Source organism: Erigeron canadensis, chromosome 9 (assembly GCF_010389155.1).
Source record: "Erigeron canadensis isolate Cc75 chromosome 9, C_canadensis_v1, whole genome shotgun sequence".
NCBI classification, from domain to species: domain Eukaryota; kingdom Viridiplantae; phylum Streptophyta; class Magnoliopsida; order Asterales; family Asteraceae; genus Erigeron; species Erigeron canadensis.
Window position 1 is genome coordinate 3,893,157 of NC_057769.1, and position 14,620 is coordinate 3,907,776.

The 14,620-nt window shown below is 31.6% G+C and overlaps 2 protein-coding genes across 2 annotated transcripts; one reads left to right on the forward strand and one right to left on the reverse strand.

The window, feature by feature from the left end:
- Positions 1 to 5,849: 5,849 nt before the first annotated feature.
- On the forward strand, positions 5,850 to 8,246 carry LOC122582425 (pentatricopeptide repeat-containing protein At2g29760, chloroplastic). Its single transcript, XM_043754813.1, has one exon. It carries the CDS (start codon positions 5,954 to 5,956, stop codon positions 8,198 to 8,200), a length of 2,247 nt encoding a protein of 748 aa, XP_043610748.1. The 5' UTR covers positions 5,850 to 5,953; the 3' UTR covers positions 8,201 to 8,246.
- Positions 8,247 to 8,971: 725 nt separating this feature from the next.
- LOC122582847 (E3 ubiquitin-protein ligase AIRP2-like) lies at positions 8,972 to 11,097 on the reverse strand. Its single transcript, XM_043755282.1, has 5 exons — positions 10,994 to 11,097; positions 10,301 to 10,451; positions 10,145 to 10,211; positions 9,834 to 10,068; positions 8,972 to 9,274 (listed from the first exon to the last, which is right to left on the reverse strand). Exons 1-5 carry the CDS (start codon positions 11,059 to 11,061, stop codon positions 9,094 to 9,096), a joined length of 702 nt encoding a protein of 233 aa, XP_043611217.1. The 5' UTR covers positions 11,062 to 11,097; the 3' UTR covers positions 8,972 to 9,093.
- Between the last annotated feature and the right edge of the window lie 3,523 nt (positions 11,098 to 14,620).

The following is a 14,620-nucleotide window of genomic DNA, read 5'->3' on the forward strand; positions in this document are numbered from 1 at the left end:
ACATTTGTATATAAAAAATAAAGCATTGAGTTATTGAGTTTTATAACTATAAAAAATTTTATGCATTCAATATCTTATTACTTACACAACTAAAAATTGACGTTAACAAAATCATATTTCATTTTATTTGGTTATAAACATTGATTTTTTTTATTATTTTTTTCTGTTAATTGGAATGTCATTTAACTTAACGTATGTCGTATGAACGCTATCATAAAACTAAGGTGAATAATTTCACAAGGGATTCCATTTTATATATTAGCGTAGCATGCATTAAAATGTAAGGGCCGTATAAATCATTTATCGGAAACCATATAAGATTCAAAGAAAAAATAACACCAAAGCTAAACTAGATATCCAAGACCAACTCAAATTCATTTATAAATTACTAAAATTGGCATAAAACGCATGAAAAGAAAGAATGGGGAAAATGATTGGTGGCTCCAATTAAGGTTTGTGTGTGAATAACTACAATGTGAATTTGTATATGATAGTTGTAGTATTTATGAAAATGGTATTTTGGATATTTCTCCCTGTGTAACTTTCAACAGGGGATGTATTCTGAATTCTTTCATACCATTTTATACTTTACTAAATTAAACATTTAAATGCAAGTTGTGCTGGATTGACTGAAAAAATAAATGAAAGTATAATATATTAAAGGTTACATTCTTATTAATTATTTATGATTTAGAAAAAACTGTTAGATTAGTACTGATGCAAAAAATAATATTATGCTTTATGAATACGAGATATAGTGTCCGCGCTTTGCGGCGTTGAGATGGTGGGGGTGATAGGTCAAGTCATAGAATATGATAGCCATTATGTCTTAGCCGTACAGGCTCTGTCATCGGATTTAAAAATTCGTCGAAAGTATATCGAATGACATCTTTAATGAAAGAACATGAAATTTTAAGAACACCCATACAATTTTTATAATTTATTGATATACGGTTTTTGAGATAAAAGATTTTATACGAATTAGAGGAATAAAATGATTTATGAAAGATAGAGAAAAAAAAATGAGTGGTTGAGATTTGAGGAGAGAGAAAAAAATGAGTGGTTGAGATTTATGAGTATTGTAGGTAGAGATGTTTAAATTAGTGAATAAAGAAGATGGGTAACTTAAGTAGTTCAAATACTTAGTTGAGAATTTGAAAAAGAGCAAAATGCTTTATAAAATAATATAGATATGATACATGGGAAATATGTTAAAAACATAACTAATGAAACATAATGTTTATAAATTATAAAATTACTTATTATAATATATATTTTCTTAAATATAATATAATACATACTTTTTTTAAAAAAATAAATAAACATAATATAATAAACAATCTCATATGAAAAAAATAATTATCATTGAACTAATAAAAAAAACATAGCATAATATATATTAACATTTTTATACTCAGAAAATAAAAATAAAAAATATTAATGATTAAGATTATGATTGGGATAAAAATTAATAGCATACATGACAACATAACTATAATAATTTAGTTGGAAAAATGATACCTAATTAAAAATTCAATGTGGCAAAAAATTAAAAATGTCACATGTAACACCCGTCATTTAAAAATCTAAGTTTCAAAAAACTTTGTCAAACGACGTTTAAAAAGTAGCTGAAAAAGATCACTTTAAAACTGCCCCATCCGTAACCGGATGGTACATTTATAAAATGGTGTTACTAACGTGCATCATCAAAACAATATAAATGAAATCCAAGTTATGGCACCAACATAAATGTCATCATTATTACATGTTCATAAATCATAAATGAAAGTAGCCAAAACGTAAGGCTAAGGGAAGTCTAAGCATTCAACAATCTATGCTAGTCTTCTTTATTACTTCTACTCATTTCACCGAGCTAATCCTTTCCTAGCTCAAGTTTGCTTATCCTGAAGGCACAACATTTTCAAAGAACAAGTGTTAGCTAATAAATTAGCTAAGTAAGATAACATAATTTGAAAACATTTGCCGATTCATAATATATTAACAAAACATGTCATAAATGTTAATATCCCATACATATCACATCAGAAGATAAACATAACACAATAGGATCATCATATTCTTAATGTGCCTAGAATTTCTTTCTTATCTTTCTTTCTTTACTTTGTTTCTTTGCCTAGACGTAGGCTAAGTGACTTACGCCACTTACATAGGGAGGTGAGGTTTGTGTGCAGGTGGTCGTAGACCATACATGGAGTCCTCACACCCGACATGATGGGTAAACCTTTCGGTGGTCCATCGGCGTCGTTAAGGAATTGACAAAGTCATTTCCAACTGAATAAACCGTTTATGCCTTTACGCAATGGTGGTTAGTTACTCCACTCGGAATACTCAAACGTAACTATGCCACGAGAGGTATCATGATTCCCAAACCACGTGACCACGTACGCCCTAGCTTCGAGAAACTAGCACGGGTTAAGCTTACCACAACACATTAATATGCTCGAGACTTCTTAATTATATTAGCTTAGGTTACACTTTCACCTAAACTAATCACATAAATCATCTTTTACTTTAGGGCCCTTAATCGTGCACGTGTCATGGCAATCCTATTCATATGTCTAGTGACTAGGTGTTCAAGCCATGCAAACATTCATAAAAATATTTCATCATTTCATAACATATGCATATTATCATACCTTTGAAACATAGATAACTTATCACTCATCATCAATGGTACACTTACATATCCCATAAAACCTTCCATATAATCCCATAATCATACAAGTATGCAATTATATTCATTTAGGGGTTTTAACTTATAAAAACTATATTTTGTTGTACCCTCAGGTGACGAAAAATGTTATCTTACCTCAATAAGAATGCAATAACAAAGTGTCACACCAATTAAGACTCAACAGTGAATGCTCAAACCTTCAGTACCTACGATGTACAAAAGAGTCCAATTAATTGCTAATTTACTCACTATCATTGTCTTTTAATGAGGACTCAACATCATGTTTTTATTAGTAAATATGTTTAATTTAAGGTGTTAAATATTCAATAACTTTTAGTTCAATAATGACAATTTCAATCTCAAACCACAAAATTCAAAAATGACAATTTCAATCTTGAACCATAAAGATCAAAAATTACAATTTTAATCTCACAAGATTCAAAACACAATTTCAATCTTGCAAGGACCAAATATGTCAATTCGGAACTGCAGGGATCAAAACTGTCAATTTCAAAACTGTAGGGATCAAAACTGTCACTTTTCAAACTATAGGGATCAAAATCGTCACTTTCAAAACTACATGGATCAAAACTGTCATTTTCGAAACTACAGGGACCGTTAATGTCAATTCAGAAACTTCAAGACCAAAACTGTCATTTTCGAAACTACAGGGACCGTTTATGTCAAATCAGAAACTTCAGGGACCAAAACTATCATTTTCAAAACTACAGGGACCAAAACTACAAAATCTGCTGACAGTGACGTCAGCGACATGACGTCAGCGGATGGGACTTGCAAATTGATCGGGGAAAAATATTTTCGTCGCCAAGTCATCGCTAGTTTCGTCGCTATATAATATATAAACTTTAAAATGCGACTGAGACTTCGTTTCGTTTCAAACGATTCTTTTTGCAAAATTTATGGATGAATCTAAATCCATAAGAAAATCTCGTTTTAAAATGTCCCATCATCGGGTTTCATTAAAAACTCGATAACTATATACGTATAAAGTTTAAATCACGATTGCCGCTTCGTTACTCAACGGATTCAGATGATTCTTTTTCCAAAACTCACCATTTTCAGAAAATAAGATATTACAGGAAACAAATCTCATTTAAATCGCTTTTATCACTGGATCTCACGAAAAAGGTATTAAAAACGTTACAAATCGTATTGAAATCCATATGTATGAATCAAGATCATCCCAAACTATTTAACAAAATTAAAAAATATTAAAAATGAACCATATTACAGTAATCATCTCTAGGGGTGTTCAAAATATCCGAATCCGAATCTGCTATCCAAAATATCCGAAAATCCGATCCGAAATTATCCGAAAATTCGGATATCCGGATTTTCGGATTCAGATATCGGATGGAATTTTCAAAAATTTACGATATTCGGATAATCCGAATATCCGAAAATTACATTTACACATAACCATATATACTTGTTGGGCTTGGGCCATGTTCCTGTTGGGCTGCTATATAGCTAACTTCATTATCTCTGATGTATAACACACACGTATTGAGCTTTTCAAATCAAAATCCCTTTTTATTTGTTCTTTATCACGTGAAAGTTACCAGTCACTAGAATAATGCTTTTGGAAGCCATATATTCCGATCATAACCACCTGGTAAACGATGGCATCCCATATATATCTTACTGTTTTTTGTTTGTTTTAGCAGCTCATATAAGGCTTTCGAAAGCCATATATATCATCTATCTTTATGATTTATCATTTGGAAAACAATTGGGTAACTATATAATATATTGTTTACCAAAATATTTAATCTTTATAAATATAAATATAGATTATTATACAAGGTGAAAGAAGGATTTGAAGGCTACACTTACTAAAGAATCTGGGAAATTAGGAACCAGCGTAAATTACTCATTCGTTCCATTTATGTTGCTTTCTCTTATATAAACTCATTTCATTTATGCTTATTTGTTTACTCAATCTTGGTTTTGAAATAACATATTGGGATAGTCGGATAATCCGGTATCCGAATCCGAATTTTCGGATATCCCTGAAATTTCGGATTCGGATTTCGGATGGCCAAATCCACTATCCGAAATTTCGGATATCCGATTTTTGGATATCCCGTTTTGAACACCCCTAATCATCTCTGCTTGTATGACCATCATCATTGAGATCCCAAAATATACCCGAAAACGTTAATATTCGGTATAGAAATTACTAGACACAAGTAAAGATCATTGTAATGGACATAAACATATGAAAATAAATTGCTTACTGATTTCCAGGAGTTCAAGATCAAAATATGGGAGAATAGGGTGGAGAATTAAGAGAGAATGAGAAAACCTAATGATAATAGGTTATAAAATGATAAGAATGGATTAAAAGGAAGTTATTAGACTTGTTACCCTAATGGACCAGCCAATAAGCTTTAATTTTCGTTCATGATGGTTGGGCTTGACTAAAACCCACTCAAACAAGTCCAAAAACACATATTAGTTTAATAACTAAGGCCCGAAGCTAATACGTACACTAACGGAAGGCCAACTAACGTCTTAAGCACATAATGGTGAACCGACACACCATTTTAGCATCACATAACTCTATAACATATCCACATGTAGGCACTTTAATTATCATTTAACAACTTATTAATCAACTAGCAATTAAAGAGACTAACGACTTTAAGGATCAACTAACGGTCAACGATAAGTCAAACTTGAAAAGTTTGGGATGTTACATCACATAAGAAAATACATATTCTCTCATAATTATATAGAGAGAAAATATATCACCTAGACAAACTTTTGTCAATTTTGAGTTAAGACAATATGTAAAAGAGATAAATTTTAGCTATGATTTACTGATTTAACAAAAATTAGCTTGAAACTGGTTTAATAAAAATTAGCTTGAAAATTCTTTTAAAACTATTAGATGGTGACTTATGGATTCTACTTATTTTTTTTCTAATCTTGTCTTTTAATTTTTTTATATTTTTTCATCTAATAGATGAGAGAATTTTTATATTATTAAAAGGATTTATTATTTTTCATTTCAAAAATACTATATACTACTATATTTTGAAAATACAAATTAAATTGGATATTAAAATTTATTGCATAAAAGACAAAAGTAACAAGTCAGTAAACAAACGAATTCACTAGTCACTAGTGATAACATGAAAGATAATACTCGTAAGTGGGAACATAATAAAACCATAGTTAGTTTCGCCACCATCATTCTATCAAGTATTCAACAGCGTACAATCAGCTTCCATGGCAGCCGGCCGTAGCATGCCCATCATCACCGTACCACCACCCCACCACCACCTATCTCCACCACCTTCAACAGCTTCCGTAACTGTCACTAACCACCGTTACTTTTCAAACCACCCAACAATCCAACTCATAAACCAATCCTCAAATTCAAACCAACTTAAACAAATTCACGCTCACATGCTCCGTACCGGTCTTTTCTACGACCCCTTTTCGGCCAGTACACTTCTCACAGCTTTCGCGATCTCTCCGTTGCAAGATATCGAGTATGCACGTAAACTGTTTGATGAAATGCCGCAACCAAATGTGTACACTTGGAATGTACTTATTCGCGGGTATTGTACTTTGAGTAATGTACCTACTGAGAGTGTTGTAATTTTCGTTAAAATGATGTATAATGGGATTTTACCTGATAAATTTACATACCCTTTTGTGATCAAGGCTGCAACTGAAGTTTCGGATTCGAGAGTAGGGAAAGCTGTTCATGGGATGGTTGTTAAGACGTCGTTTGGTTCAGATGTTTTTGTTCTGAATTCCCTTATACATTTTTATGCTAAATGTGGATGTTTGGATTCGGCGTATAGGGTGTTTTTGAATGTTCCTGTGAAAGATGTTGTTTCGTGGAATTCTATGATTAAAGGTTTTGTTTTAGGTGATTGCCCTGATGAAGCGTTGAATTTGTTCCATAAAATGATTGAAGAGGGTGTTGTAACGCCTGATAAAGTGACGATGATGAGCGTTTTGACTGCTTGTAGTAAGAAGTTGAATTTGGAGATTGGGAGATGGATGCATTGTTATATCGAGAGGAATAAGATTGGAGGGAGCTTGAATTTGAATAACGCGTTGCTTGATATGTATACGAAGTGTGGTAGCTTAGAGGATGCTAAGAAACTTTTTGGTGAAATGGTTGAAAAGGATATTGTTTCGTGGACAACTATGTTAGTTGGGTATGCAAAATCAGGAGATTATGTAACTGCTAGAAGGCTTTTTGAGACGATGCCTAGTCAAGATATTGCTGCTTGGAATGCGTTAATCTCGGCTTATGAACAAAGTGGTAACGGGAAAGAGGCTTTGGAAATTTTTAATGAGTTACAGATGAGTAAAATGGCAGAACCTGATGAAGTGACTTTGGTTAGTACTCTATCGGCCTGTGCTCAAGTAGGTGCTATGGATATGGGTGGGTGGATCCATGTGTATATCAAGAAACATAGAATTAAGCTCAGTTGTCATCTTGTTACCTCATTGATTGACATGTATGCAAAATGTGGCGATCTTAATAAGGCGTTAGAGGTGTTTAATTCTGTTGTTGATAATCGAGATGTGTTTATTTGGAGCGCCATGATTGCTGGTCTAGCAATGCACGGCCGTGGAAAAGAGGCAATAGAACTTTTTCACAAAATGCAAGATAATAATGTAAAGCCTAACGGGGTTACTTTTACGAATTTACTATGCGCTTGTAGCCACACGGGATTAGTGGAGGAGGGCCGGGATTTTTTTAAGAAAATGGAGCCTGTTTATGAGGTTGTCCCCGGAGTTAAGCACTATGCTTGCATGGTGGATATGCTTGGACGTGCAGGTCATTTGAATGAAGCTATAGAGTTAATTAAGACCATGCCAATGCCTCCTTTGGGTTCCATCTGGGGAGCTCTGTTAGGTGCCTGCAAACTCCATGGAAACGTATCTGTTGCAGAACACGCTAGTGACCGTTTACTTGAATTGGAGCCATGGAATCATGGTGCATATGTGCTTTTATCTAATATTTATGCAAAATCAGGGAAATGGGATAAGGTTGCTATGCTAAGAAAACGTATGAAAGATGTTGGATTAAAGAAAGAACTAGGTTGTAGCTCGATTGAGGTAGATGGTAGTCTTCATGAGTTTGCTGTGGGAGATAATACACACCCACAATCCAAACTGATATATGGAAAGTTGAATGAGGTTTCTGAGAAGCTAAAGTTAAATGGGCATGAGCCAATTAGGTCTCAAGTGCTGCAATGTGTTGAAGAAGAAGATATGCAAGAACAAGCACTACATCTTCATAGTGAGAAGTTAGCTATTGCCTTTGGGCTCATTAGCCAGAAAAAAGGACAACCAATTCGGGTTATGAAGAATCTTCGTGTTTGTGGGGACTGCCATAACGTTGCTAAGTTAATTTCAAAGGTTTATGATAGAGATATTTTGTTGAGAGATCGTTACAGGTTTCACCATTTTAAAGCAGGGGACTGCTCATGTAAAGACTACTGGTAAATTTTGATTGATTGTAAAGTTCAGGTCCGAATACGAATTGAGCTCATATCTCTAGCTTCCCGTGTATTTAAGATTATTATATATGTCTATAAGTTTGTTTGTATGGCATAAAAGGTGTCAAAATAACGGTTGCAAAATATTTCTTATTCTAAACTAGAGATGGTAAGATGAATAGAGCAAATAACAGGTCATAACATGTTTGTGTCCAACAAGTCTTTCTTTAAACGTGTCAAAGAAGACCGAGTCTGGTTTGCTATAGCCACAAACAATTGTCTGTTCCCGTCTCTTAAATCAGTTATGCAAGACTGATGTGTTAGTTATGATTATAAAAGAGTAGTATCCCTATTTTTAATCCAAGTGTATGTTTGGTTTAAGGTTATGTGATTGAGAGAATGAGGTTGATACCCATAAGATAATTTAAAATATTCTGTAAGAATTCTGCCCCATTCTCATTCCACCTTGTTATCAAATCTATACCCATATTAATTCGACTACAGAATACGGACGCCACCTGAATCTTTTAATAACGAACATTTAGGAGGTTGTGGACTTTGGGTTATGTTTAATCCTTTCATCCCACTTTAAGTTGTTCTCTTTATAGCTGATCCTTCTTTATCTGACCTATTTTGAGGCAAAATACAACCCAAACTTACCCATCTAGTATATGGGTTGAAATTGCAAAATCTAATCTAGACCCAAACTGGCCAACTCATTGGGGAGAAGATGACTATGCTGGTCTGAACTCCATATGTAAGGTCAGAGAAACCATAATGAAAATCAAAATCCCGTAGAGCTTCATTATAACTTGAATTAAAACGGGGGAATTCAGGCTAAAGCCAACAGGATTTACAGCTCCAAACTTTGCAGATATAAAATTATGTACGCCTCTAAGACTAAACTGGATTTGGGGCAAGAGGTAATTTTTCTATGTACATAAATAACCTCTTTGAGTTTTCCTGAAAGATCAAGGCTAGATCGATGATATCAGTAGCTTCAACACAGTCCCAGAGATCAGTTAACTTCACTCCTTTCAGGGTTTCCCTACAAAAAGGGCATGACTGCGATCGGCCATGCCTACAAAACAGAAGGAAAAGTCAAACTATTAGCTCCAGAATAAAATTAATCCAAGTTATCTTGGAGATAGCCTGTTTAGTAACTAATCTCAAGCTGAAATTCTGAAATTTAAACTTGAAAAAAGATAAATTTTAAATCAGAGAAGGGTTTCAATGCAAGTGGCAGGGGCAAACCACAATCTTAAACTGACTGATATTGTCAAGATATAACCAACTTCACCCAAACTACTTTGATTTATGTAGATAGAGATGAGAAAAAAAAGGATCAAAGCATTTATCGAGTAAAGGATCGGTAAAATGGGTTCAGGTCAGGGTAAAACCATAAGCTTAAACTGATTCTGATTCCTTTTGTCACAATTTGACCAACGTTACTCTGAACTACTTCAACTTACATACTAAGGTACTATAGTAGAGGACTAGAGGTGGCAAAAAGGGCAGGCAGGTAACGGGCTTAGGTCAAGATGGGCAATTTAATACATGTTGCGACGGTTCAGGTCGTGTTGTTTGAATCTTTTAACCATTATAGAGTGGAACTAGAAAGGAAAGAAAAAGACACTAACCAATCACGATAGCACTTTAAGCATAGTGAATGACTGCACCTGGGCAACACCACTTTGCTATTTGCTTCCATGCAAATCCCGCATTCCCTTTCTCTTTCCACATCAGCATCAGAGGGCTTCTCATTCTCCAATCCGTTCTTTTTTGAGTACCTTGCCAAACATATCTCCTTCTGTTTCCTATCGTCCAAATCAGTAATCCCGGTTTGCAGTTGCATTATCGAGGGAAACATAAAACCTGTACACATAGACTCAAACCTTAAAACATTTGAACAAGATCAACTTCGATTACCCTTATATTTCATAATTCTTACCATAAAACTGCCTGATGCTTGCATTTCTTTCATTAATTTTCAAAGTAGTTTTGCCGTCAGCATATATCTGTTTCAGTAATCAACTTGCAGCTCAATTAAGTAACTAATAAAAACATAACATCCTTATCAGAGTAGGTGTTACAGAATTACGTGTACCGTATAGATGAAAACACGAACCAAACCAAGTGCTCCGGCAAATTTGCAATTTGCCCATGGAAAAAGATAGGAAAAAAGATCTGCAGCTGGACTAAAATACAGCCTCATTTGAATACATGCTCCATTATCATCCTTAATAGTATTTAATGCCCTGAATATCATCACCAAAATAAACATTATTTCTTCATGTCACTTTTAAAACAATCATGGTAAAGCAAGTAAACATCTGAACCACATTTCCCATTGTACTTTTTCAAAATCTTGATCAATTTCACAACTTACCAACTTCATAGGTGTTCGTGATAGCGTTTTCACAGATTACGCAACTACGGTGTTTGCAAAAAATCAGAGATAATTATATATATATATATATATATATATATATATATATATATATATATATATATATATATATATATAATAAATAGTATTCAACATACCATCTCTAAAAAGTACTGTAGTCATCTTTAAGATTAGAAAAGAAAAAAGATAATTGTGAATTGACATTACTAATCAGTTCTTTACAATGTACGGACTTATAAAATAAACCGATAAGCAGTTTATATAATAAGTAATAAAATATCAAACATCCACGAAAAAAAATAAAAAAAAAAAAAATCAGCAATTCAGCATCAAAACAGCACTCATTATAAAATAAAATAAAAAGATTTAGTAGTATATAGTAATACTTACAGAGTATTGGCATGTTGAATATCAGCTTCAAGAACTTTAAGTGAATTCTTATAATTATTCTTACCCATTAATTATCATAGATAAATTAAAAAGCTTTAAGAAAAAGAAAGCTTAAATTGCCTTGTACTAAAAAAAATAAACGCTTTTGACGTTATTCAAAACACAGTTTTTTATGAACATTGAGAATCCCTAAATAAATTCCTGGTTTCGATAAATATGAACTTTTTTTTGTTTCTTTTGTGAAAAGAAAAAGAAAAAAGGATTTACGTTTATTTGTTTTTGTGTCTAATGACATGACATTCCTGATACAAATACAATTATCCTTGCATAGGAAGAACACTCTGCTGCTTTTTTTGTTTTTATCTTAATTATTATACTATATTTGTTTTTTTTTGTTATACTATATTTTGAACCCTATACACACTATTGTTTACGAGATGGATACCCATGCAATACGATGGTGGCGGCAACAGGCGGGGGTGTTAACGATGTGATTATCAATCTTAAAGTAATAGATGTAAATAGTAATTTAGTTATTTTGTGGTTAAGAGATGTATATTTTGTAAATAACTTTATTAAAAATATAATAGAGATATTAGGTGAAAATATTTAAATTAATTAGTAAATGAGATAGATAGTTTGGAAAAATATGGGTGTAAAATATTTTAAGAATATATTGGATAGATTTAGTGTGAGTTAGGAATGTGTTAAAAATTAAGGTTAGTTTGTATATTAATATAGTATAGATATAGATTTAGGAATAAAGGGTTTCGTGCTAATGTAAATTAAAAGGGTAAAATAAGGATTTTAAAGATAGAGTGTTTAATTTGGGAGGGGATAGTTTGTTTATATAGGGAGTATAGATAATATATTTTATTAAAAATAAATTATATATGTAATCCAACAAAAATTTAAGAAATAACAAACCAGTAAATTTAATTATAAACAATGTGATTAAAAGAACAAAGCTAAAGTCAAAAATAAATAACGTAATATGATAACATTGACGAAAAAGTTTAACTTATCTTTTAATATCCTATCATGACTTCTTCTTGTTGTTGTAATAGTTATCTTAATAATACATTATATACTATATTTTAGATCCGTGTCCAACACTGGACACGAGACGTACGATATTATTAATATTAGATATTAATACATGTAACTCATAAAAGCTTATAAGTTCAAAGTTGAAGATATAAGTAGATACTTATTGTTCAATTCAAATATCAAGAATGTTAAACTAATAAAAAAAAATTAATGTAATAAAAGAACATTGAAAGGATATACTCTCCTTCATTATTTGAAAGACTTCTTTATGGACTAAATTTGTTGTAATATTTTTTGTCTTTTGATCTTTGTCACATATTAACACCTTAAATCCCTTCTCGACTTAATCCGAGATACTGCAATGTACAATTGTTCGTGTGTGAAAACCGGACTTTGTAGATAGAAACCAATTTTAATAACATTGTAAAATTAATTATTTTAGTTATTTGTTTTTTATTAATTAAATAAAACTATGTAAAAAACAAAATGATGACATCAGCGAGAGTCAGTTTGATGAAATCGAGCAATATGATTGGTTAATAAGTCATTAGTTCAACTGTTTTTTAGTATATATTAAATTTAAAATAGTACAATTACTATTAAAATCTTAATATATTTACATCAAATTTAATTTGTTTTTAATTAATTAGTATATATATATATATATATGATAGAACATATTATTAGCTATTATTTTATCGGATATATATTAGTTATTATTATATGTGTTTATTATATTCAAATTATCGGGTAAAAAGTGTAAATTTGTGATGGAAAATAAAAAAGTGTAAATTAAAGTCAAAATTGAAAACAAAAATCAACATTAAAAAATTGAGAGCTGTGATTGGTTGATAAGTTATTAGAGCAACTGTACTTTAGTATTATAAAAGATTAAGATTAAGATTGTATGAGTAACTTTTAGTTTTTTTTAGCATTGTATAATAATCATGGTTTACAATTTTTAACCCGCACAAAAGTTTTTATTAATTAGATACAAATAAACTTTGATCTGTTAATCTTATTTTGTTTTTTAAAATAAATATTTTTTTTTGACGACATTCTAATCTACTCCTATTTTTAAATTACACGCATGTCTACGATGAAACTCAGGATTTCCGAAAAATCCTTATTAATCCACCTCCACAAATGTGGGAAGTGTGACTCGAACCCAAATGGATTTCCCCAAGTTCAAATACCTTATCAATGGGCCACCAACCCCCATTGGTTTTAAAATCAATATTTACTTATAATCAATAATCTAACTTTATAAATGTTGTGCTTAATACCCTTTTGTTAAAAAAAATAATGACGATATTGTCTTCTTTATAAGTAAAGTTAGGAGAATCTTAATCGTTGTGTTAAAATCATGGATTAAGATTAAAAATTAATTTTTTAATCATGACTTTTGATTTTAATCAAGTGATAATGATTACCTATTTGTTTATTTTTTATTTTTTAACTTTGTGATAAAGAAAAATATTTTTATTAATTATTATTTAGTTGAACCGAATATGATTTGATACGTGCAAATTCAATTTAACATTGAAGTTTTTGGGGTTATCTTATATGGCTTGGAATTAATCTTATATGAACCCATGTATTTCTATGACTTATGGAGTTATGGCTTAGACGGTTGGAAATAATGATCTTGACAACTGTTCGGGGTTTATCGAATCATAATTATAACGTTAAATTGTGTGCCTTTCTTGTTTGTCATCCATACTTGTGGTTCAGATCGATCGAGTGAATCTTCAATCTTGATTTGTCTTGTATTGAAAGTCTTTTTGATGTTGTATCTAGATAATATAATTTTGCTTTTTTTAGGAAAGTTACGAGTTATTTAAGAGGCACATGTTTGAAAAATTCAAAGAAAGTTAGTTGCAAATCTAACCTCATATATTGAAAGATGCTTTTCTTTTTGTGAATTTTGGGATTTATCTATCTATTAATTGTATAAGGGTTCCAAGTTAATATAAATTTGGTACCTGCTCGGCTGCTCATAGCTCAAAGCCTCAAAGTTTTAAATTTGAACTTATTGAACGACTACGTAGTACGTACTAGATGAAATAGACATCTTGGTAGGCCCATGAATTGACGGGAGGGCCTCCTAAATTTCAATAATGGGCGGCCCAATAAGGATCGAAATCACTTTTTTTTAATAAGAATAATATAGAATTCACTGAAAGTTACTTGCACATTATATAATACAAACTTTTGTTGTACATTATCTGATACAATATATTTCATAACTAATGATGTTACATACTTACTATTATGTCAGCATTATACAAGTTATACACCATAAGCTTTCGGCCTTAGTGGTGTATTATTGTTGATATAAATGCTTGAACAAAACAACTTTTAGTCTCATAGTCGATGTAAAGGTTTCGGATTTAAATCTTTAGCTTTGTAAAACCTCAACTCAGTTGAGCATTGCATGAAACTAAGAGAGTGTTTGGTTTACGGAATGTATGAGAATTTGGTGAATGCAATTTTTATTTTTTTTTGTCATGTTAAGTTGACATACGAAATCCTAATTTCCATTCCTTTCATATATTATGAGAACCAAGCAGTCTT

Bases quoted from the DNA above. Each gene is read 5' to 3' on its own strand.
- LOC122582425 (XM_043754813.1), top strand. From the start codon at position 5,954: ATGGCAGCCGGCCGTAGCATGCCCATCATCACCGTACCACCACCCCAC.
- LOC122582847 (XM_043755282.1), bottom strand. From the start codon at position 11,061: ATGGGTAAGAATAATTATAAGAATTCACTTAAAGTTCTTGAAGCTGAT. The intron at 10,212-10,300 runs GTACACGTAATT...TTACTGAAACAG, and splicing joins TTCGTGTTTTCATCTATACG to ATATATGCTGACGGCAAAAC. The intron at 10,069-10,144 runs GTAAGAATTATG...CTATGTGTACAG, and splicing joins AAGCATCAGGCAGTTTTATG to GTTTTATGTTTCCCTCGATA.